The sequence below is a fragment of the Neltuma alba genome, unplaced genomic scaffold, assembly GCF_004799145.2.
Source record: "Neltuma alba isolate B1F8T4 unplaced genomic scaffold, ASM479914v2 tig00001702_pilon, whole genome shotgun sequence".
NCBI classification, from domain to species: domain Eukaryota; kingdom Viridiplantae; phylum Streptophyta; class Magnoliopsida; order Fabales; family Fabaceae; genus Neltuma; species Neltuma alba.
The window spans coordinates 116,892-140,975 of record NW_021632574.1 but is presented as its reverse complement, the minus strand read 5'-3'; the positions used below and the strand labels follow the sequence as shown (position 1 = coordinate 140,975).

At 33.6% G+C, this 24,084-nt stretch overlaps 2 protein-coding genes across 2 annotated transcripts; one reads left to right on the top strand and one right to left on the bottom strand.

Moving 5' to 3' along the window:
• Window positions 1-3,772: 3,772 nt before the first annotated feature.
• Window positions 3,773-5,831, bottom strand: LOC114761636 (cysteine proteinase inhibitor). Its single transcript, XM_028951053.1, has 3 exons — window positions 5,474-5,831; window positions 4,947-5,154; window positions 3,773-4,033 (listed from the first exon to the last, which is right to left on the bottom strand). Exons 1-2 carry the CDS (start codon window positions 5,573-5,575, stop codon window positions 4,951-4,953), a joined length of 306 nt encoding a protein of 101 aa, XP_028806886.1. The 5' UTR covers window positions 5,576-5,831; the 3' UTR covers window positions 3,773-4,033; window positions 4,947-4,950.
• A 1,574-nt stretch (window positions 5,832-7,405) lies between these two features.
• LOC114761626 (protein DGS1, mitochondrial) lies at window positions 7,406-17,686 on the top strand. The gene is made up of 14 exons (XM_028951045.1): window positions 7,406-7,614; window positions 8,087-8,201; window positions 8,323-8,526; window positions 10,057-10,194; window positions 10,357-10,518; window positions 11,504-11,698; window positions 12,556-12,656; window positions 14,019-14,108; window positions 15,308-15,380; window positions 15,464-15,492; window positions 15,576-15,699; window positions 16,204-16,314; window positions 16,839-16,939; window positions 17,557-17,686. The coding sequence occupies exons 1-14, from the start codon at window positions 7,406-7,408 to the stop codon at window positions 17,675-17,677; spliced, it is 1,773 nt and encodes a 590-aa protein (XP_028806878.1). The 3' UTR covers window positions 17,678-17,686.
• Window positions 17,687-24,084: the final 6,398 nt, after the last annotated feature.

The following is a 24,084-nucleotide window of genomic DNA, read 5'->3' as shown; positions in this document are numbered from 1 at the left end:
TCACCCATGCTTCAATATAACCTTTTAACTCTTTTCTCTAAAGTTCTTTCATGTCAGGATCATGCAAGATCATTGCAATCAATAATAGACCATGCATGGGGAGGTTGCTATGCGTTGCGAGTGAAATCTTTTCCAGTTGGCTTCCGTAGCAGCAGATTGCTCCTTATCGGTGTACAGAGCACTGTCACAGACAATCACGTAAATAAAAAACAGAAAGAAATATAATAATCAAAAGTATAAAATAAACATGTAAAATAAGCATATAAGGCCAGAAATATGCTTGTATGCTATAATGATGTGAGAAAAAGCACATTTCTTCTTCGGGTTATTCAAAGCACATATTTCATAAACTAAAATTCTATAATGATGTAACTCTATTTATGTGAACCACCTGATATTGACAAAAAATATATGATTGTATGCTAGAGACGCATGAGAAAGAACACTAAGCAAACTAAGAAATTTAGATTAATTAATTCTATTGATTAAGTTTTTATATTATGATATTTATTATATCCCAGGACTAGATACGGATATTATGTTCTATAAGAATCTTTTATCATACCTTACCTATTTTAAAAGAATAAATATAAGATATTAAGACTAGATTTGATTAGATAAGATCCTAAGTTTAGCTTATTAGTTTATCATTTGCCCACATAAAGGCTTATTCATATTCTTATCGATTCAAGGATTAATAATAACTCAAAGGCCCTATTTTCCCTCTATCTCCAATACTTCAAATTCTACAAACTCTATGATCGCAACTTTACCGCACAAATTACACATCTATATGTGTATACACATATATAAAGCATCATTGCAAAATTCCTAACATTCATTAAAGACTATCATAATGCATATAGTTGTCTAATTAAACACGTAGCTAGTCATATGTGAATGTTGTGCATTGCTAACAGAGATATTGTTCAATGTCTTGTAAAATAGATTCAGATATTATTTGATGTCTTGCAAAATGCATTCAGATGTTATTCATTTCTTTGGGAATACAGCCAACAGAATCGCATTAAACTACATAGACAAGCCATTCATAATCTCTTTTGAAATATTAAGAACATATCTCTTATTAGTAGACATCCAACAAATAAAAACCACATTGAACCTCGTTATGCTAATGCAAATTCATTGTCGACCAAAGAAAATTTCAAAAGAAAAAATAAAAGAGTTTGCCTCAATGAAAGAGAAGGAATACATTACCAAAAATCAAAGATTCTTCAACAGATGAACAAAGTGAGGAGATTCACTACAACTACATTGACCTTCAACAATAAGGGCGATGAGGACGGCTTTCAACAACTCCGGTGATGATTAAGAGAATTTTGGCTAGTTGCTTCAGATGAGAATATGTTCTTGTGATGAGAGAAGTAATTGAGCGATTTAAAACAGGAATAGGGTTTCAAAATTGCAAGACATTTAGTGTGTATTAGTAAGGGCAATGGGGTTCTTTCACAATTAACTCAATTGCAATTAATAAGTCCCTTTGGGACTTCAGATCAATTTGCAAGTTTCATGGGATTTTTTTTGTAATATTTTGTGTTTTTTGAAACATTCAGTGCACAAGGGCCTATCCGCGCAGTCGGACCAGAACATATTTGCAAATAGAGCAGAGGGGGAGAGCTGAACGGAAAAGGATAGCTCCACGTAGACATCTTTGCAAATATTAATCCAAATGCAGTATGTACAAGTGCCGATAATAATTATCATCAGAGTAGAACACGAAGAAAGCTCTTTTGTTTCTATCACTATCCCAAACATCATTTTTTTTTTAATGTAGTTAGCTTTTTTCCCCCTTTGTCTCAACTGCAGATTGATTATTCCAAACACAGAAATCGCATCACTCCATGTGTCAACCACACATATCTTGGCGTTATTGTGAAGACATTATAGATATGATTCATAGCTTATGCTTTAATTAATAAAGTTGTCCCTTATCCCCCCAAAAAAAAAAGAAGATCGAACCCAGCTCATCGACAAGTCATTGATTGTGTGAGGTACTAGATGATATTGATGATTGTAAAGTATAGTCATGTGGCATAAGAAGAAAATCTTTGTAACCAACCAACACAAGTCTGTTCTATTGTTATTATTTACTTTACTGTATGGTTGATTGAGAATGAGAAGGATTGAGATTAGAATTGAGAAAAACTATTATGAGTAATTGTTTGTTATATAAGATTATTGTTTGTTACACAAGATTATGTAATCCCATGTGAGTGTGATTGAGAAATATTACATCTCTCCTCATGGCTCCTACCTATATGGGTTTGCTCAATTTCAGGCGACGAACAATTTCTTATATTAAACAATCATTTAACATTTTTTTTAATCCCAATTATAATTTTTACTGCTCATTTTCAATGCTTTGTATCAAACAAAGTCTATTAGGTACAAATTTTTGTAGTCCATGCATGCAATTAGATTCAGGCATCTAACATTTCAAAATGACAGAAAAAGAAGTAAATCTAAATTAGCATTTTGAAATTCAAGAGAAATGATAAAAATATACTTTATTTTTTTCAAAAAAAAAAAGAAAACAAAACAATTGAACCCCTTGTCGGACATCATGTCGGCGGCGGCCCCCAATGGCTTTCGGTGTTTGGAAAGCGGCGTAGTTAGGGGATCAAATCCCACTAACCTCACTTTCCTCCCCTTTAAAAAAAACTCCTCTTGCAAAAAAGGAAAAACATCCCCACTAGTGGCTAGCACTAGAGTTCTGGCATTGCTGGGCAGCTAGCCAATAGCTGGGTGCTAACAAGGGGCCAAAACTTCTTTTATATGAAAAAAGGAAAACCATATTGGAGGTACTTATACTTTCTCTCAATTTTCAATTTGGTACCTATGTGTTTTTTGTTCTGAACTAAATCTTTAATTTTGCTTTATTAACATCATTAATTCTTATGTAGAGACTAAAAATATCAATAGAACAAAGTTATAAGAGTTAATGTTGCTAAAAAGATAAAATTAAATGTTTAATTAAAGGGAAAAAATACATAGGTACCAAATTAAAATTTGAGAGAAAGTATAGGTACCTTCAATATATAAAAAAAATAAAATAGTATTTTTATCATTTTTTTTTTAATTTCAAATTTTCAATTTCAATTTACTTTCTTTTCTGCCATTTTTAACTCTTTAGTGTCTGAATTGGAAAACAATAATTTCACTATTCTTTTTCCCGAATCTTCTCGTATTCAAAAGTCCAATGAATGCTTTAAAAAAAAGAAAAAGAAAAATCAGAATCTTGCCCAAACAAAGAAGAGTGCGTGTGCGCAGATATAGTAAGCAATTCGATCATGAGTGTAAAAATACAGGATTTCTGAATTTCAATTTGATACATGTGGAATAATGATCTGGCATTTGTCAAATTCGAGTCACTAATTTGGGTTTTCCAAATTTTAGGGGCTCTTTATCTAGAGTTTTTCTTATTTTAATTAAGGATTTACATATACCCACATGATTATTGCAGGTGATTCAAATAAAGGACGTTAATCATTACAAGGTATTACAATCATCGACATTGAAATTGACTTGAGCACCACACATTGGCGATGCTAATTTGTGACTCGTTCGGACACTACTAGCCACAAAATTTCCTGGAATGACATGTTCCTGACGTAGAGGTATGTTTGAGACTTATTGTTACTACAATACCACTCATTTCTTTTTTTTTTAACTCTGATTAACTCTCTAAAAATATATTGTATGTATTTGCTTGCTAAATGCAGAAGATATAAATCCCGTTTATTTCTGCTCATCGTCTTAAAATGTTTCTGATATTTCATATGTTTCGCGTAGAAACGGAACGGAGCCTCAATGGTTTATATATTTTGTTTACATATGAATAGTGATGCACCAAACACATAATGGTTACCATGAGAACAGGGGGACCAGTGATGCATATCAAAATGTAAAGTGGAAGATTTGAGTATCAATTAAGTTACATTTATTTTAACCATAGATGGTTAATATATTTCATATCTTGATATCTCCGCTCTGCGTTCAAGCCACACCCCACCTGAAAACAGAGGTAAACATACAAACAAATGGGGGATGAGAAGGTATATACTTACAAATCCAAAGATGAATGTAAGAGGAATTATCTTAGTTTAAGTTGAACTAATTCATCAAAAGTTCTCATTCTTTTGGTGTTTAGGATAATGCAATGCAACGTTTAAGCATTAATCCCATTTATGTCTAACAGATAAAGGACCATTCTCCTCAATGTCTTAAACTCAGGCATGATATAATATTGGTTTTCCTTCCAAATTGGATAATTTCATGAAACTATACTGAACCAAAAATATAATCAATCTTGCTGAAAGCATGAAGAATGAAACCAATAATCCATCAAAAAATATTAAAAGAACAGGTTAAAAATTAAAGTGAGAGGGATGTAATTCAGCAATATACATGTTAATCTTGCACCATCATTACATTGTCCTGCCATTTACCTCCAAGTTAATTTGCTAGCGAAATTGTCTCTTCCTATATATGTGCTCTTGTCTATAAGACTCTAAATTCTATCATGCCTCTCCGTGTTCATGTCCAACCTTCTCAGTATCTTAGCAACAAGATATATATTTCTGTGTTTCACCCAACATCTCATTAGCCAAATTGTAAATATGCAAGCATCAAAAGCACATATGCATGCAGTGAAATTATAAGTATTAAGTAGTTCAACTTTTTTTCCCCCTTGACTACTTCTTTTCCAGCACAAAAAATATCTTTCATTGTAATCATTCCAGAGGCACTCTACCAGATTATAATATTCAATCATTAAACAAGAAATTCATTCCAGATCTGCTTCACATAATGCTTTTTATTTTATAGAACAGAAACCCCTTTTCAACTACAACAGTCAAATCAGTTCAACTTAAATTAGTGAGAACCGTGAACACTATAATGAAGGATTCACAGTAATCAAATACCTTGCTAAGTGCTAGACACCGAAGGGGCATCACCCACGAGCTTAAAATCCTGCACCTCCTTCGAGTTCAACCATGGCTTCTCCAAAACCTTGGCTTCATAAACTTTTTTCTTCCCACCGTCCGTTGCCTCCAGCGTGATGTGGTACAAGGTACCAGCAACCACCTGCTTTTTTGTGTTTATAACCCGCCCAAACTCCAGAAGTGCATTCTGCATAAATATGGTAAATTTAATTAGAAAAAAAATTCAATTAAAAAAGGATACAAAATTTACAATTGAAATTTCCCATTCTCAGATATTACATATCTAGAATTCAATAATACATTACGAGAAATGCATGATAACAGTGGAATTTAATTCAAGCGCCGAAACACTAAAACAACCATTAACATCAGCAAATCAAAATGCTGAAACAGATTATCAGCCGACCCTAAACAAATTTAACATATCGGATTTCTCGGGAAACAAACAAGTGCAAAAGGAATACCAATTTAGGAGTGAGAGAGATCGAAGAAGAAGAAAAAGAAACCTCTTTTTTGTTGTGTTCGTCGACGGCGAAGCGAGCAAGATTGTCGATCTCAAGGCTGTTCTGGTTTCCTTCAACCTCACGAACACCACCCAATGCTGCCATTTCGCTTTACTCTCTCTTCGATTATTCGATCTCTTGCTTTGATGGTCTTCTTTTCGGAGTCGTCCTCTGCTTCCTCTTATATATCGTTTCGTTGGTTAAAATGGCGCCATCGAAGGAGATCATCTGCGGGACAATCCATTATGGAATCATGTACACGCCAGCGTGTCACCAATCAAATATTTTCGTACGTTTTACCGAGGAGGATCAACGATATGTAGTCATTGGGTAGCCAAGGGGAGCACACGAGGCGATTGCGTCCTAGCTTTCTCCTTTTCTAAGAATTGTGGGTTGTGGAAGGGCACTAGTTCCACGCAATTTAAGTGTCTGTTTGGATCAGCGATTGGAAAAACAACTTATAAAAAAAGTAATTTATGGAAAAGTGAAATTAGTAAAAGTTAAATTAGATAAGCTGAATTGTGTTTGGATTGGAGTTTAGAAAAGTCAGTTTGTAAAAGTGAGATTGATAAAAACTTGTTTGGATTATAGTTGAGTAAAAGTAAGTTTGGCTGAAAAATTACCAAAATGGGTATGAGTTTTAATAAATAATAAAACATGATAAAAAATTAATTTCAAATAATATAATAAAATTAAAATAAATTAATATGAAGAAATCAAATTTAATGAGTGGATTAAATTTTAAAATTTTAAAGAAATCATAAAAAATATTTTAAATATACAGTGAAACATGGAGAAAAAAACAGAACTGAGATAATATAATAAAGAAGTGAAATTTAATGAGTGGATTAAAATTGAAAACTTTAGAGAAATCATAAAAAATATTTTAAATAGAGAAAAAATATTTTAAAAAATATTTTTTTCCGGAACTTTGAGAAAAAATCATAAAAACTTTAGGGAGGCACGAAAGAAAGACTGGAAAAGGAGGAAGGTCACGGGCAGAGAAAAGGCAGAAAAAGAAACGAATAAAAAAATGGAGAGAGAACTGACAAAAAATATAACGGTCCAGAGAGCTTTGTAATCGGGCATTGCAATTTCAAAAAGCTTCTTAACAGAGCTTAACAGATCGGGCTGTGCAATCTGATTTTTGGTGGATAAGCTGGATGGCCCAAACGCTGATCCAAACTACCTTCAATATGCAATCGGGCTTATTATAGCTTTTCATCGGCGTTTGGCCCATAAAACGCTCTCCCAAACAGGCTCTAAGTAGTGGCGAATAATCACCTTTTGCTTTATTTTAGATTTCTTCTTCTTTTTTGTATAATTAGATATAGAATTTTGCACCAAATATTCACAACAACTAATTGGCTTTTCAACTGAGTTGTATTTATCCTCGAAATTTGACACTAAGTACTCCATCGGTTCTAAATATAAGACACATTTTGTTGTATAAATTATATTATAAAATGGGTATTCCTTCAATCCTAAATATAAGACTTATTTTGTAGTGTAAATTATACTACAAAATGAATCTTACTACAAAATAGGTCTTATATTTTGGACCGGAGGGAGTACATAACAATTATTAGGTTAATCCCCTGCATAATTAGGTTAGTTTATCTTCTTTTAATATTATTTTGACTTTCATAAAAAAATTAGTAAATTAAATAAGTAATTTTTTTAATTATTTGATCAACTTGAAATTGAGATGGCATTTCGGGCGGGTGGAGACCCGCACGCTCCTCATTTCCGGGTTTATGCCTTTTTGGGGCGGGTCATTTCAGGTTTGCAAACACTCGAAGAATCACGAACCGCGAAAACTGACCGATCCAAGCATTCGAGGTCCGACATTCTTCTACAGTTATGTTCTTACGCCTTGCGCTGTAAGAAGGAAGTCCGCAAAGCACTGCGAAACGAGCTTCGACCTTAGCTCCAATGGCTTCTCCAACTTCAGAGGCAGAATCGGCTGGAAATAGAAACCTTCTCTCTCTTTACTCCAACTATATCTGGAATCGTCTGCACGGTTTGTATGCATTCATCGGCAGGTTCTACAACCTTCATAACGTGGCTGCTCGTTTTAGATCACGCAAACGTCGGGAATGCCTCCCTCTGCCATTGCCTTCCAGCTCGCTGGACTCTTCTTTGTATGGTCATTTGACATTCATTTATAGCTTTGTTTTGCCTGCGAGATATTCAGTGAGAGTGAATTTGTTAAGTGTCATGTTGAGCTCGTTTGGTTGTTCCTTGACTTGCAGTGATAAATTAACTCTGAATTCAGTGTCTCTATTTGAAGATATTTGCAGTTCCTGTGTTCTTTTTCTCATTGCTCTGGCCATTGGGCTCCTAGCAAAGATTAGCTGCCATAGACTTTGAATGATTTCAATCAATGAAATATGCAAAGTTTATAATTGCACGATACTGAATGATTTATGGGGTTCCTTGCGGGAGAAAGAGGACTTGTTTCATTCCACTCAACCAGTTCCTCGCTACCCACATTGAATTGAGTTAATAGAAATTTGAGAAGAAATGAACTTCAAAAGCAATTTTGCATGTCATCTCACTTGTTCTATAATGAATAATATGCTGATTCAGAAGTTTGGCGTCCTTGCATCGCAGGTTTATGAGTAAGCCATCTAGAGCGTATGATGTTTTGGAGGATATATTTGAACATGTTCTGAAAAATTTGCATAGCATTCAAAAGAATCTGCAGTTTTGGCAGTCCAGAGCGGAGGTTAGTTTTTTTTTTTTTTTGGGGGGGGGGGCTGTGTTTAGGCTGTAAAGCCAATAGTGTTCATTGAATGCACTTCAATAAGTCATTGTAAACTTTGTTGGTTCCCTGTTTTCGTATTCAGAAATCAGATGCTAGCAAAGCATATTTCATGATTCTTGAGAGAGGTCCAAGGGCTTTTATTGATGAAACAGTTCACTTGTTGCGTGGACGTGAAGCTAATGGTTCTTCCATACAGCAGCTGAGTCAATCTGCATCTGTTTATATAAACGAGAGAGTAACTGTCTTAAGTACCTTAAGATATTCACTTGCCACGTTCTTGGCTCAGGTTAGCAGTTTGCTTCATTCAACTGTCAGCTAGTTTGTGTTAATATCATGATGGTCTTACTCTCAAACATATTATTTCTTTCTTCCTCTTGTTTAGATTGGTAATTCTATGCGATGTAGGCATGTATGGTTGTCCTTTCACATGGCTATATTGGACATTTGAAGGTGCTATTTTTGATGATATTGATTGGATTTTTGGATCTAAATATTCTAATATAATGAAGATTTTGTTAGCTATCTTGAACATTGTCTTAATATTGTTGGTTGTAGCAAATATGAAAGAGGGTTGAGCTATCAATCCTCCTTAATATTCCCTATGCGTTGCTGAACCAGTTTGGCTGATTGGTCAGGTGGGGTTCCACTGTGAGTTCTGCACTTGCTAAAAGTAGTCTCATATTTCTAACACTACCCCTAGTTTCTCACTACCCCTAGTTTCTCTCATAACAGATTTGTTATGAGTCAATGGTTTAACCGGTTGACTTGGTTTCTCTCATGACAGATTTGTTATGGGTCAATGGTTTAACGGGTTGAATTCAGTCGACTCATGAATTTGTTGCAGTTTGAAAATATTGTATATCCAGCTGCATACTGGTGGTGTTAAAATGGATTATTTTGTGCTTCCTCATGGGTGTTCAATCCTAAGTTTCTCTGGTGATTTTCTTTGTTGGCCTGTCGGAGAGATCGAAGGGCTTATTTAGATATTAATGTATATTGTTGGTGGGATAATGGAATGTATTGATTGGTTTGGTGCAAGAGTATTCTGCCAATTGAGAACAATGTTTTTCTTCCTGGGACAAAATTGTGTTCAATTAATTAGGAAAATTGCGGAACTCCTTCACAAAATGATGCAGTTAACCTTGAAACCCGTGCTTTTGGTTAGCTTTTGCCTTTTGTTTTTCTTTTTTGTCTTTTTTGTTCATTGGTTTTGGAAGGACTCTGATGATCTATTTTTTCTATTGATGCAATCTTTTATTAAAGGGGGAATGAGAGGGAGAATTATGATTTAGCGACAACTCTTAGCAAACAACTTTTTATTATGGAAAAAAAGCTTATGAGGTATTAACGGTGAATAAGATTGGATAGTTTTCTTTTATTGATCCCCCTCCCCCCTTTCCTTTTTTTCTCTTTTGTTTTTGGTCATTTCTGGAGGAGTTCCTATTATCCTAAAATAAAATGATGCCACTGAGCTATCCCCAACCAATGCCTTATCTTATTCACTCTATCGTGGAATATAGCTTCATGATTCAGTCCGCAGAGGCTTCAAATAGTGCTCTTCACATGTGGGCATGATCACTTAATTGAATTTAGTTTCTGGAACGTAACATGATTTTATAAACAGAATAGTCTAAAACTATGCTGGGAACTCAACAGAGTAGCCGAAAGCCTACAATGAAAAATAAACAGGTTCAATTTAATGCACATGAGATCAATTTTATTTGAAGCCATAAATTTATTGATATTACATCAAATGCGAAATTTCAGATTTGCCCTTAGGTTATCCTTCTTATTATGTTTGGAAAAATATTTTCAGGTTTATTTTGAAGTTGATAGAACTGGGGAGGAGTTAGTAAAGGATCCAGAGCAGAAACTGCCCTCGTTATTGGGTACAATTAACGATTTGTTCACAACTTTAGAAGCATCTATTGGACACCTACATGCAATGCGCCAGGTTTGCATGAACAGAGCATCAGTTCCTCTTTTCTTGTTTCTTTTTTCATTTTGTATTTTTATTTTCTGATGTACGATTTTTTAATGCCAATAAACTGGAGGCAATTGTACTTTGCATTCAGTTTCAATACTTGTTTCCAAATCTGTTGGTTTCTTCTTGCAGAGTGATTCTTCTGTCGATGGGACCTATTCTTTTCCTCTGCTGTTTGAGAAGCTGCCGGAAATAAATCATGAGGGGTCTCAATGGACAGATTGTGAAATTAGGGATGCTATCAATTCTGTTTATCGAAATTTACACAAGCTGGACAGTTATATATCTGTACTTGTAAGAGCTTTTATCTATATTCTGGCATTGGCTTATGGAGGAGATAATTATCTTAATATTACCTAAATGCTTATGATTGCCAGAAAATTCATTGTATGATATATTCTGTAGTACTCCTTTATCTACTAGCATGTACGGCTTTTGCAGCTTGGTAACATATCCTAGTAATACCTTTTAATATGGAAGAAAACTGATAACTATTAAAACATAATTTCTTTTTGTGGCGAAAATTTATGAACCATGCAGTGACATGCATGGCCTTGGAAAGAAGAGAAGGGGTTTGTTCTTGGTAGACAATTCAATTTTTTTCTACTCACTTAATTATCAATATTTATTTGCTTTTTGGTTTAGCCTTTTTTTTTTTTTTTTTTTTGAGGTTAGCACCCCTGAGCTCGTTATTATTTTTGTTGTCTCTAAGTTCTACTTTCAAAGTTGGTGATGACAAAAATTTGTAATTGCGCATAAAAATGTTAAAAAGTGAAAAAAGAGATTTCTGGATGATTATTTTCAATCTAAGTGCTTTTACAGGATCAGTCTCTCATCTTGAAAGTCATGTTATAGTAGAGGCTTAGGAACCACAAACATTATTGTTGAATTGCATCAATAAAAATGTTTTGGGTTAGACACTTGAAACCTGCTTGTGCTTTCATTCCCCTGATGGCCTAGCTTTGTTAGAGGGCCTTAGTCTGTCCTGACGAGATCATGACTCCTAGTTGTTGCTCAGTTGCTATGTGAAGTTGACAAAATTGTGTATTGCCGGACTGAAGTAGCTGGGGATTCTCATTTTCAACTTGTGATATATATCGAATTTAATAGCATTTTGCAGATATTAAAAGTTGGAGCGATTGCTCAGTTGGTACATTATATTTTCTTGTTTTCAATTGGCATATACCAATTTGTTGGTAATTTAATCAAATTTTAAGATGCAATCCTCTAGTTGCCTTTTACTTTGGATATGAAATACACTGGTTGTCTTTTGTTTCAGGTTACCAAACACAGAAAGCCAAGGAAAATAACTCAATATTGGATCCGCTATTCATGTGGTGCAGTTGGTTTGTCAGTTTGCTCTATCTGGCTCCTACAACGTAGTAGATTGATGGGAAGTTCAGATATTGACAATTGGATTCGAGAAGCCAAGGACTCAACAACTAGCTTTTATACAGAACATGTTGAGCAACCGGTATATTTCTTCTCGTGTATTTCCTAATGGATTGTGTGTCACCTCTTAGTTTCTTCCACTCTGTGAGACATGCTAGTATAAAGGAAAAGCAGGTTGTGGCAATTTGAACTAAGGACCTCCTTCAGAGAGGAGCTGTTCATTTCATTTTCTCATTAACCTCTTACGGTTTGTTGGTAATCTGTTGACATCTTTAATATTATTAATAAACTGAACATTCTGCTGTACCTTTTTCCATTATCAATGGGCACACTCTTTCTTCAATTTGTGTCCTTCATTCTTACTGTCTTCCCTTATATCTGTGAAAAGTGCGCTGCATTGTGCATTCTGGGGTTTTGAAATTATGGCGGTAGCTGGTAGGGAGGATGGCAACATAAAATAGATCTAGAAATCATCTACCAGATAACCTTTAGTCCCCATGGTTGATAGGCTTTGGAACAGACTAGAAATAAAGGACAAGTCATTTTAGTAATACTCATAATTGGAAAGAAAAGGGGGGAAAAACCATTGCTAATTTTACTTTCTGCAGGCATAGTTATACTTGAATGCAAGTAATCAGCATTCTAGTATCTTTCTAACCTGTAATGCACTTGCAACACTCAAATTGTCTTAAAAATGTCTACAATAACCAACTAAAACCCAAGTACAACAACAATAACAAAGCTTTATCTGGTAGTTGGCGTAAGTTACATGGATTGCGTGGCGGCATTGCCATCGGCTACCAATAACCAAATAAAATCTGAGTAGTCCCTGCAAAAATTATTTAAAACCAGCACATTATTGGAACAGATTTTTTGTTTCTCGCATCAGTACATGATAGTTTGGATGTCAAGTTATATGCTGATGCAATAAGTATCCAGCTTTTGTCTATCAGAGATGAACTTTTTGAGACATTCAGGAAGAGGCATGAAGGTATAATGGAACAAGAAGAGGTGAAGTTAACTTCCGACTCACTACACAGGTTATTGTTTATCATCTTGATATCATCTAACTTTTCCTTTCTTTGAACTAGAATAGAACACGAATGTTGCAATGTATGTTGATTCTCCCCTAAAAATTCCTGAGGCTTCATATTAATTTGGGGTGTTTTATATATGCCATCTTTGCACGTTTGATGAATGAGAGAGGATACTATCATGTTAGCTAAAAATAAATTACCAAGTGGTTAATGAGTTTTTTTGCCCCACGTAGGAATAGTAGCAACTAGCAAACATATAGCAAAAGAAGTGAGAGGAGGATAAGTAAAGGGGAGGATAGAAGAGAAGAAGGCAGATGTGAAAAAAAAGGATTGGAGAGAGAGAGCTAACAAACCATGAGAGTTTTATTAACAATTAGTCAAAGAGGTGGCCTGTCTATATTTACTAAAGGCTTTACCTTCAGCCCAAATGATAACATTTCAAATGCAATATAATACGTAATTCCTAACAAAAAAGAAATTATAATCCTAAAACAATAATTTTAAATCCATGTTTTTAAATATTTTGTATTTAAATTTTTATGATTCTAGAATTTTATTTTAGCAACCATGACAACTTATTCCTAACAGAACAAATTAACCCCAATTGATTCTTAAGTAAACACTCCTTATCTTATTCAAAATCCTATTTTTTATATTTATGTGTAATTCTAATTCACAAGTAATTGATATTATCTTTCCTAGTCTATTTTCATAATCCATTATTCTTAAAATTCACAAGACTGGGCAATTTTTCATGAAATGGTTCACTATACTGTTGATAAATGTGCATTATAAGTAATTACTAATATTCTGACCTGAAGTTATTGATTAATAAGCATATGTATAATTTTACTTGTCCACAAGTGTTCCATGAACCATGCATCAAGGATGTGAAAGTTATGTTAGGATGTTGTAACAAGTGCTTGGAAATTTTGATGTGAAACTGCGAACTGAGATGAGTTGACTTCTGATGATGTGTTGGTAGAGAAGTTTTTGGTAGCTTGGAAGCTGAAACTGATCTACACATAAACGTGGGGAAAGGACATAAATCATAAGCTATTTGCAGACAAAGATATTCTTTCATTTCCTCTGCTACTGAAAGTTAAAACAAATATACTTGGAGCTCGCTCTTCCATTTTCATTGTTTTGATATATAATGATTGCTTTGGTGGTCTTCTTTAGAATTATGATTTTCCGGCTTTCTTATATTCAATATTTGGTATCAGCCTCACCTCATATTGATGAAATTGGGTTGTAAAAGATATGTTTTTTCAGTAGCATTCCTGATCCTGTCATCTGTCTTTTAAAGGAATACTTTAAATTATACCTAATCATCAGCTTTGTCATGTGAAAATTTGTATGCAGAATGTTACTGGCATTCAGTGAGCAGATTAAAAGTGAAAAGTTACCTGAAAACGCCTCAGATCAGGAAATGCTTGAAATAGTTATGGCTCGGTGAGTTTTGCTTTCTGTTCTATAGTAAGAACATACATTTTCCGATAATCTCTGCTGGCAAGATATATTAAGTTAATTGCGAATTTGAATTTGTATTTGAGGTTCGAATGTGGATATATTGTCTGTTTGTGGGGCCCTTTTTTTTTTGAATTTTTTCTAAAGGCTAAAAATTAGTATGTTTAGGTATAGAAATCTCCTATTTTCACCGGATTTAGGACTGAATTGTGACTGGCTCCCAATCAATGAAATCTGGGGGTTGAAAGAGCTTCTCTGCAGAGTTTCTTACATAATTATTTAACATTAATACTTGCCTTAAAGACATCTTTTTATGAGAAACAATTGATTCTAGCAAAAAGTGGTTGAATTACTCTAGATTTCGCCAAGGTCATTCTGACCTGGGGTAAATCACTATTCAGTCAAGCCACTATTCTGACCTGATTTTGAAATTGGGTAAGGATATATCCTTCCATGTTGGGTGGGTTGTTTGGTCTATAACTTTGTAGTAATTCTAGACAGCTGAAATTGCTCTCCGATATGAGTGGCATTTATGACAAAAGAAAATATGTTTCCTTTGCAGTTTTTTTAAAACTGTTGATGAATTATGGTTTTAAATTTCCCCATAGTTCAAATTTCTTTGTGATTTGATCATTTAGATTGGATGACTTGGGTTCCTTGGAAGTTAAGACACAGTAAATGATGGCTGCTGGGGCAAATGATGGTTCTAACAAAAATTTGATTCATTAACTTTGAAAAATTTAAATTTCTGAACCTGAGTTTTTTTTTTGATTGGGGTGTGGGGTAATGTTTGATACGGTATATAGAAATTCTGATTTTCCTTAGGAAACATGGATGTCGATGAAAGATGGAGACAAGTATATTCAGAGAGTAATTATATTTATACGTCTTGCATTGTAGTCTTTTCCAAATTATATAATAGAAAGAAACATTTAAGTTTTTGGTTTTTAAAATATTTAAGTTAGATTCTTTGTTTGTAGCACACAAAACGACCACTTTGGTCCTCTTGACATTGTGAACTTCCTTGTCATAATAGTTCATTTGTTTTCTTTTTAACTGTTTAGGAAGGGTTCCTTGTCCCAGGTTTTGTACTTTATCAAAATTAAATAAAATGTTCTCTTTTGTTATTATTAGAAAAAATGTTTCTCATGTTAAGTAATCAGGCACTGCTAATGTAAATGCAGGTATGAGAAGGAACTGACGCATCCCATTCAAAGCCTTCTTGGTGGAGAGCTGGCTCGGGCTTTGCTTATTCAGGTAATGCCGCTTATGTAATATATGTAATTTATGTCCAAGTTTCCATGTCATTACTGATCAACAGCATTTGCCGATGCATACAGGTTCAGAAGCTCAAACTAGATATTGAGACGTGAGTTTTACAAACCTTGTCCCCTTTGTGAATACTTTTTTCCTTTTAATTTCTTAAGATGATTTTTTTCCCCCCAAAATCAGGGCAATGCTTGAGCTGAACCAAATACTCCGGGCAAATGAAATCAACTTTGCAGTTCTTGCTGCGTTACCTACTTTTTTTCTCTCTCTCTTACTTATCATGGTAGTACGTGCATGGTTCAAGCAGGTGAATGCCCTTTTCTTGTTTCTCCACGTTCCCATGAAGCCAAAAGCTTATAGTTGACATGAGATATAGTAGCTCTGAATGAAGATAATATACACTATTTGATATTAGCAAAGTAAGGTATGATATTAGACTCTGTAGTGGAGCCCTGAAGCATGATGAGATTTTGGGCGAGCAAGATGAATCGGGGTTAGGTTAAACAATTCATTACAGATTTTCCCACTTATATTTTGGGATGAAGTTGCAAATTACAGCAGATTAGTAGTTTCACTTGATGCATATAAGAGTTTTGATCTTTCTCCCACCCACCACCCCACCCTCTGTTTTGAAGGCAGATTACTATTTATATGACTATTTTTCTTAGGAATTTTAAAAATTGTGGGCTGGTGGGCCGATGCCAGGTTAATGAGTTACACTTTTCATGATTTATGATATGCGTCATCATTAAGTATTTGAATAACATATTTTGTTAGGTTTGACATGAAATTTTGTTTTTTAAATAATCAGGACAAAAAAGCTGAGGGTAGAGGTAGAGTTGCTCGGCTTCAAAGGAGGCTTCTTGTGGTGGAGGTTGAGAAAAGGATTATGCAGTGCCAAAATTTTGCTGAGCGAGGGATGGTAAGAACCTAAACTAGCACGTTTATATTGCTATTTCTCAAACAGTGATTGCAGCCTGTATCGATGGCTCATCATTGTCAGAGAATTGCTTTACATCATGTTAAGAAATTGCTTCCCTGTCTATCTCCGTGATCATTCTTATAATCACATTCATTTTCTTTCATTAATCGTCTACATCTCTTCCATTTCCCCATGACACAATTCTTGAGCTTGCACATTTAGGGGACATGCTAGTGAATGGAGTGTTCATAAATGGTGGGTGATGGAAATAATGATCTTAGGGTCTTGAATTAGCATTCAAGCTTAAAAAGTATTCACATTATTAGGCTTTTTTATCTTATTTTTGTGATGGCCTTATTTACTTTCTTGGGAGTAGGGAGGGGCAGTTATTTTCAAAATGCATTTTTTTATATGGATTTTCAAAGTGCGTTTTAGTTAACTGAATGATGAGCAGCCTGTAAAACGTACTACATTAAAGTATTATAGTCTTAGTCTTCCTTCGTTTCTTTCTTTTCCCTTAACAGGAGAAAGATGCACAATGCATGTTTGGGTTGATATTATATAGCCTGAATCGCCTCTATAGGTCTGTAAAGGGCCATGCAGAAGCTTCTGGCGAATGGCAATAGTAAGTATTACTTGTACCATTTTGTTTCTCCCCCCTCTTTCCTCTGACCCATAAGATGACTAATTTCTTTATATATGGTGTTTTTCGGAATCTGTATGATTGCATGTTAAGTAGGATGGAAAATAATGGACAAAAAGGAGAGAGGAAACAACATTGTTTTTTTTTTTTTTGGTAGCATATTTAATAGGGAGAATTGCTACATGATTCCAAGTGAAGAATGTAATTACCGAAAAGTCCTATAGCAAATGAGCAGCATGTAATGCTCACTTGTCATTAGAACTTTTTGATTGATACATTCCTTTCTTGGGACCTCATAATATTTCTCTCTATTAATTTCTTGATGTTTTTGGAGGAATAAAAGAACTTTCTTTTTTGAAATATATATAACGTTCTGAATTGGTGGTGTTATTTAAATCTCTCATTTTAAATTTCTCTTGTTTGGATGCTTTCGGAGGGGAAACTATCTAAAAAGTATATTATTATTTATTATTTCTCAAAATTGCATATCAATAAATCATATCATCTTAATCAATCATTGTCATGAATTTGTAAATATATTATGTAATTAATATTAGTAGATGAATTGTGACATAATTAACAAGTGATGTTATGGACAGTTTGCGACAGGATATAATTGATCTGGCGAGTCCGAACTTGCCAACTGCATACAAGCTTACAGTGACTTCACGCATGGAGACCGTGTATGATTGCCTACTTCCTGTATTAAGTCGCAAGTAATGTGCTTTAATGTTTCTTGTTTTTCTTCCTTTTCCTTTCCTTTATTTTTTCAAATGGTAGCTTCTCTCTTAGATCATCAATACAATTTTTGGATTTGCAAACTGTCTGAAAAATGAAAATATATTGGACTTTATGAGAAGGCCAATTCTTATACTTGTAGAGCTTTTCATAATTCTTTTGACACCCGAAAAAACCGTTTCGTTTTTCAAAAACCAGACTAACTCCCAATTTAATTTCGAATTCTGACTGATCTAACCCCACCCAATCATAAAAATAGTTCTTCTATCCAAATCAAGCTATTGGCGACCTCAATAAATGCTTCAACTGATCTGGCCAATCCATTCTTTAATCCCGACTTTTCTTAATATTTTGTGAATTCAATAAATATGTTCTATGGTTAGGACCCAAGAACATGTAATTCAAAATTTTTAACATATATAAATTACTATTTAATACATGCAAGGGAAGTATGAAGGTCAGATGAGAGAGAAACCACCAATATAGAAAATGTTTTGCTTCTCCTAAGGAGGTGTAAAGAAAAATCTTAAAAAATAATTGTTTAATTTCAAAATTTTAAATTAGTATTGGTTAGGAGAAAATGATTATACTTAAAAAGCAAATGACAATATATTTTTATAGTAATTTTTAATTTAAAATTTTGAAATTCAACCGCTGTTTTTTTATTTTTATTTTTTTTCATATTGTAATCCTCTTTATGTCCTAAATATAAGACATATTTAATTAATTTGATTAGATTAAGGAAGTTAAGTAAGTTAGTTAAGTATAAGAAATGTGATACGTTTTTCTTAAAATATCATAATTATCTTTTTTAATGCTCCTTCTTTATTTTTTATTTGATTATGATTAAAGGATAATCTATAGGGATAATTTAGAGAAAATTGATAAATATAAAAAATACGTCTTATATTTAGGATAAAATTAACTTAATAATTAAATCTTATATTAAGAATCGGAGGAGTTTTTTTTAATGATAATCCACCGCCCCGCTTGCCCCAAAAATCGTAATGATAACTCAACACTTTCGTATTAAACAAAAACATTACTCTAAAACATCGTCTTGTCTTATCGCATGACCAGGGCGTGGGACCCACAACATCTGTGCAAAATATTAATTACCAATCCCTCCCATTGTTGCTTTTTTCAAAAAGAAAAGAAATGATGAACCAAATCATGAGATGAAAAAATTGGTTAAAATTAATTAGAGATAATAAATATACAAAAATGTAATTTATTCTTTAAAAGCATCTTTATGTAAAAGGTGGGCAGGAGAGGGAATGAATGGAAAAAGAGAAGTGAGAAAATAAGTGAAGAAAAAAAAAATGAAAGAGACCTATAAGTAATGAAGAATAAAAATTAAAAAAAATCTATTAAATATGTAGACATTTTGCACAGTATAACTTATAAAGGGAAATATGTACATTGAAGAAATTCAAAAAAATTTCTCTTATCACTGTCCATACTTTTTCTCTTTACATGGATCTTATAAAAGTAGTATTCCATTTTAATTTTTTTTAATTGTACAATATTCCTCATATTTGTAGGCAACAGAATTTATTTAAGAAAATCATACATGACAAAGGAAAAGCAACAGCATTGCAAATTAAATTTCTTATCCTTTAGATGTAAATCATGTAACTGATATATATATATATATATATATATATAGGTACCAATAATTTTTCTCTTTCACCGCTAATAGTTTTTCTTTAATTTAATGGAAAGTCCTTATAGCCTATAACTTTACCTATGATTGACCACATACATACATGTGCGTGTATACACTCATCACTTGTCATATCCTCCAATAATGTCTGTTTCTTTCGTAGCAGCAGCAGTAATAATAATAATAATAATAAATGTTTGCATTTGGTGCACTTTGCATGGAGATGGCTCAAAGGTGGAAGTGACCGTTGATCGAGAAAAATGCCCGTCAAACTCATCATTTCTTTCAATATTGTAGGAAGTTAAATTAATAATTTGTTATTCACAATGAAACTAGAAAAAATGATTTTAGCTTTTGGGTGATCTTCATATTTTAACTTTGTGAAACTAATTTTTCAATATATTATCTAAAGAAATTATTTTTTATATTAAAAACATATATGAACAAAAATTATATTTCTCCGGTCCTAAATATAAGACCCTTATAGTGTAATTTACACTACAAAAGAATTTTATATTTAACATCAGAGGAGTATTACATTAATTTGTCTTGACTTTGATTAACGTTATTAGTACTTGACCACGTCTTTGTTGAGTTCCTGTCTTCGTTGCAATTGCTTTCTTGCGTCTTCTTTTGAGAAATATAATTAAAAACAAAACCATAGTTCAATTAATTCCTTACAAAAAAGCAATAGAATGAGTATCAATATTATAAGCTCCCTCCGTATCTTATTATAAGCAACATAGAATTCTATTACATAGATCAAAAAGTTAGTTAAAAACAATAAATATGTAAAAATTAGAAGTTCTTTCTTCAAAATACACTTATTTATAGGGGAGAGTGTGACAACCGTTCTTTTAAAACCCATGTAGATCAAAATTTTTAATCTATTCGAATGATTAACCATGATAGAAAAGAAGAAACCTTAAAATTTCAAAATCGCTATCATGGTTAAAAGAAATAAACTTATAATAAGAGTAACATCGATCGTTACCTTGGGCCTTAGACTTCCAAAGTCTAGAAATATCATTCAACCATTAGCCCAAACCAAACTTATATTTTCAAACAAACGAACTGATAACTCAGTTTAATATAAACTATAGAGGTCATTAGTCAAAAGTCAACACTTTCGAAGGAGCGTTACATGCAAAGTCTAAGATGTCTCGGGCCTCCTCGCGGCCCTGTCATACCAGATAGTAGTAATTAAAAGTATTATTTTATATCATGATAGTAGATGAGCCCTATGTGGCAATATATAACAAGTCAGCACATAGAACAAAAGCAGGAAGGCTATACAAGCTATAACAACACACTATGCCTCCGAAGCTTTCCCTGATGGGCCACCACCTGAACTATCACCTGAAAATGTTAAACCACGGAGTGAGACAAATGCCTCAGTAACCAGCTTTCCAACTCATCATACATACTAACACGTGCTCGTGAGGTGTCAAGTAGGACAGTTATTAATTCTCGAGAACTATAGATATATCCATAAAAATATAATTTCAGTCATCAAAACCCTCACTATGGGGGTCAACACACAAGCCAAATAAGTCTATCCCTCACTCTAGGGGATCAATCAATCATATGGGCCTATCCCTCACTTTGGGGGACGAATAAGAAGCCACAAAGGCCTATCCCTCACTATGGGGGACGAAAGAAGAAGCCAACCAATGTGCACCAACAGCGGCCTTACCACGTGGTAGAATAGGACTCAATCCAAAATCCAAATAACAACCAATCATTCACAATATAATAAAAATGTCTCAATCTTTTCTTAGTATAATCCATAAGATATAAATCATATATCTTTTCCAAACTTCTCACTTACAATTCCAAAAATCCCATAAAACAATTTTCATAGCTCAAAAGATATAACATATCTACTCAAGTTCCAAATATCAAATATTATTCTAAAAACAGCAAAATACTCACAAACAACATATTAGCACATATAACAAGTAGAAAGTGGTTACCTCTCGCCAGAGCAATACTAAGGATTACCACAAGATCAATCCTTTACTCAACCAATAATTAATCTACACAATTAATATAACCACATATTAATATTAATTAATTAATTAATTAAACTTCTTTATATTATTTAAATTTCTAATTTAATTAAATTTTTACTCTAAATTCCCGCAACTCTCAAAAATTTAATAATACTTCAAATATTTATAACTAAATAATCTAATAAAAACTTTAATGGTACAACTACCATACATATATATTTCCATAAATAATAAACTTTTTAGCTACAATAATTATTTTAAAATCTCCAGTCACCCAATAAATAAAACTAAACTGATTAAAATCTTAATAATATGCCAAACAACCCAAATAAATTACTTAACTTGAATTTAATCGGTAAAAATACAATGTAAGTTATATATAACAGATTTTTCAACTAGAAAAACTAATTTAAATACTAAAAACCAATAAATGGACAAATCTAACTGATTAAAATTAACCACTCATTTATTTCTAAATTTCTATAGTCATCTTTTGTCAAAACTCAATACTTATATCATATATAAGTCTCAAAATTTTCTCTAATAACTATAGTAATAATGTAAATAGGAAGCTTAAAATATACAGAAAATATTTATAAAGAAAGTTTGATAAAAAGAAGTAATTTTATGTACCTAAAATATCTTCAAAACTTGTCCTCTCCTTTACCGATATGCTCCTTTCGTTCTTGCACACTCCAACTCTCTCTCTCTTTCTTCTTGCGCTGCCGGGGGAAGGGAAATGAATTGCTGGGGGTGTATTTAACACCCCCGACACATTTATTGGGGGGAGGGGGTTTTTCAAACTTAACCCCCAACTCCCACCATCCCCCCAACTTTCCACCGATAAGTTGGACTTTTATTTTTTTATATATATTTAAAATATTATTATATTATATTATATTATATTATATTATTTTTTAATTATTTTAGGATATTACAGAGAGAATATAAAAAAATTATTATAATAAAGAGAATTATGAAAAAGAGAATATGTGATGGAGAGAGATAATGGGTTAGAAAATAAGACAATAAATACTCCTTTAGTTCTTTTTTTTTTTTGAGTGAATAATACGGGGTTCAAAGGCCCAATTTTATAAGCCTTCACTGATTGTGGGATAGCAACTCCCATCCAATCAGAAACAACAGCCTTCTAACAATTGGAGGAGGGCTTTCAAAAATTATCTTCCCCTCATCTATCTGGAAACTATAGTTTGCAAGGCAATTTGCAGAAGCATTGCCTTCCCTATACACATGCTAAATTCTAACATTCTCAAATCTATCAATCTCGACCTTTACAATTATCAATAAACTGGAATGACAATCAAAATTATCAACTATACTAAGAAGAATATTAACAATAGCTAAGGAATCACATTCAACAATTAAATGTCTGACCCCAACCGTATATGCCTTTTGCAATCCAGCAATCGCAGCCCAGATCTCAGCCTTTATAGCCGAGCACGACCCCAAATTTCTTGAGAAGCCCCTAATCCATTTTCCATCACACCCCCTCAATAATCCACCACATCCAGCCAAGCCATTACCCTTAAATGCTCCATCCGTATTTAATTTCATCTAGCCATTTTCCGGAGCTTCCCATCTAATGAGCCTCTCACATCTCTTGCCAGCAAGCCCATCAATACCATCTAATGTACTTCTGATTTCAATCGCATATCTCTTAACAATAGCACTTCTATCACTTGGCATGACAAAATCATTTTCAAATAACCCCCTATTTCTCCAATTCCATAACAACCAACACGCAATTCCAAATTCCACAACCTTCCTCTCATCTCTGTTACTCAAACACCATTTAAACCATTCTTTGTCGTTTAGCAAGTAAAAATTTGAGTTATGATCACCCTCCCTAATTGTTCCCATAGTTCTGTTGCACATTCACAATTTCGTAGCACATGCATAATAGTTTCAGGTTCCACATTGCACTTATAACACAAAGGATTACCTCCCATTATCCTGCTTCTCCTTGTTACAGTAAATAGCCGGTTATGCGCAGCCATCCAAAGGAAGACCTGAACTCTTCTAGGCCGCTTCCATCACCGAATCCTCCTCCACAGCACATCCACTACTCCCTCCTCCTCCTTCTTTAATAAATTGTACATATCAGCCACATTGTACTTACTTTGCAAATCTGACCCCCATTTGATTACATCTTCCCCATACTCAGAGTTGGGAGATGGTATAATACGTATAAGGTTCCTCCTTTTTTCTGTAACACACATATCCAGCTTTGCAAAATCCCATTTTCCACTACTATCCACCATGTCCTTAACCTTACAATCCAGATTCAAATCAATAACTTGGACTGTTCCAACTTAACCCCTTTATCCACCCAACAATCCCTCCAAAATTTGACTTTCTCCCCATTTCCCACTTCCCAGCTTACACATTGGATCAATTGAGGCCATAAATGAGCTAAGTTTTTCCAGATCTCCGAATCTGAATTTTTAATAGTACATTCATCAAACAGATTCATACGTCTACCATATTTCCCTATTAAAACCATAGAACACAGGCTATTCTATTTCGCAATTAAATTCCATCCCAATCTACCCCACAAAGCATCATTCATTACACCCAGTTCCTTCAAGCCATACCCTCCTTTTTTTTGTTGTTGTACATAGTAGATCCCAACCAATAACATGAACTCTTCTTTTTTCTTTCATCACTTTGCCAAATAAAATCTCGTT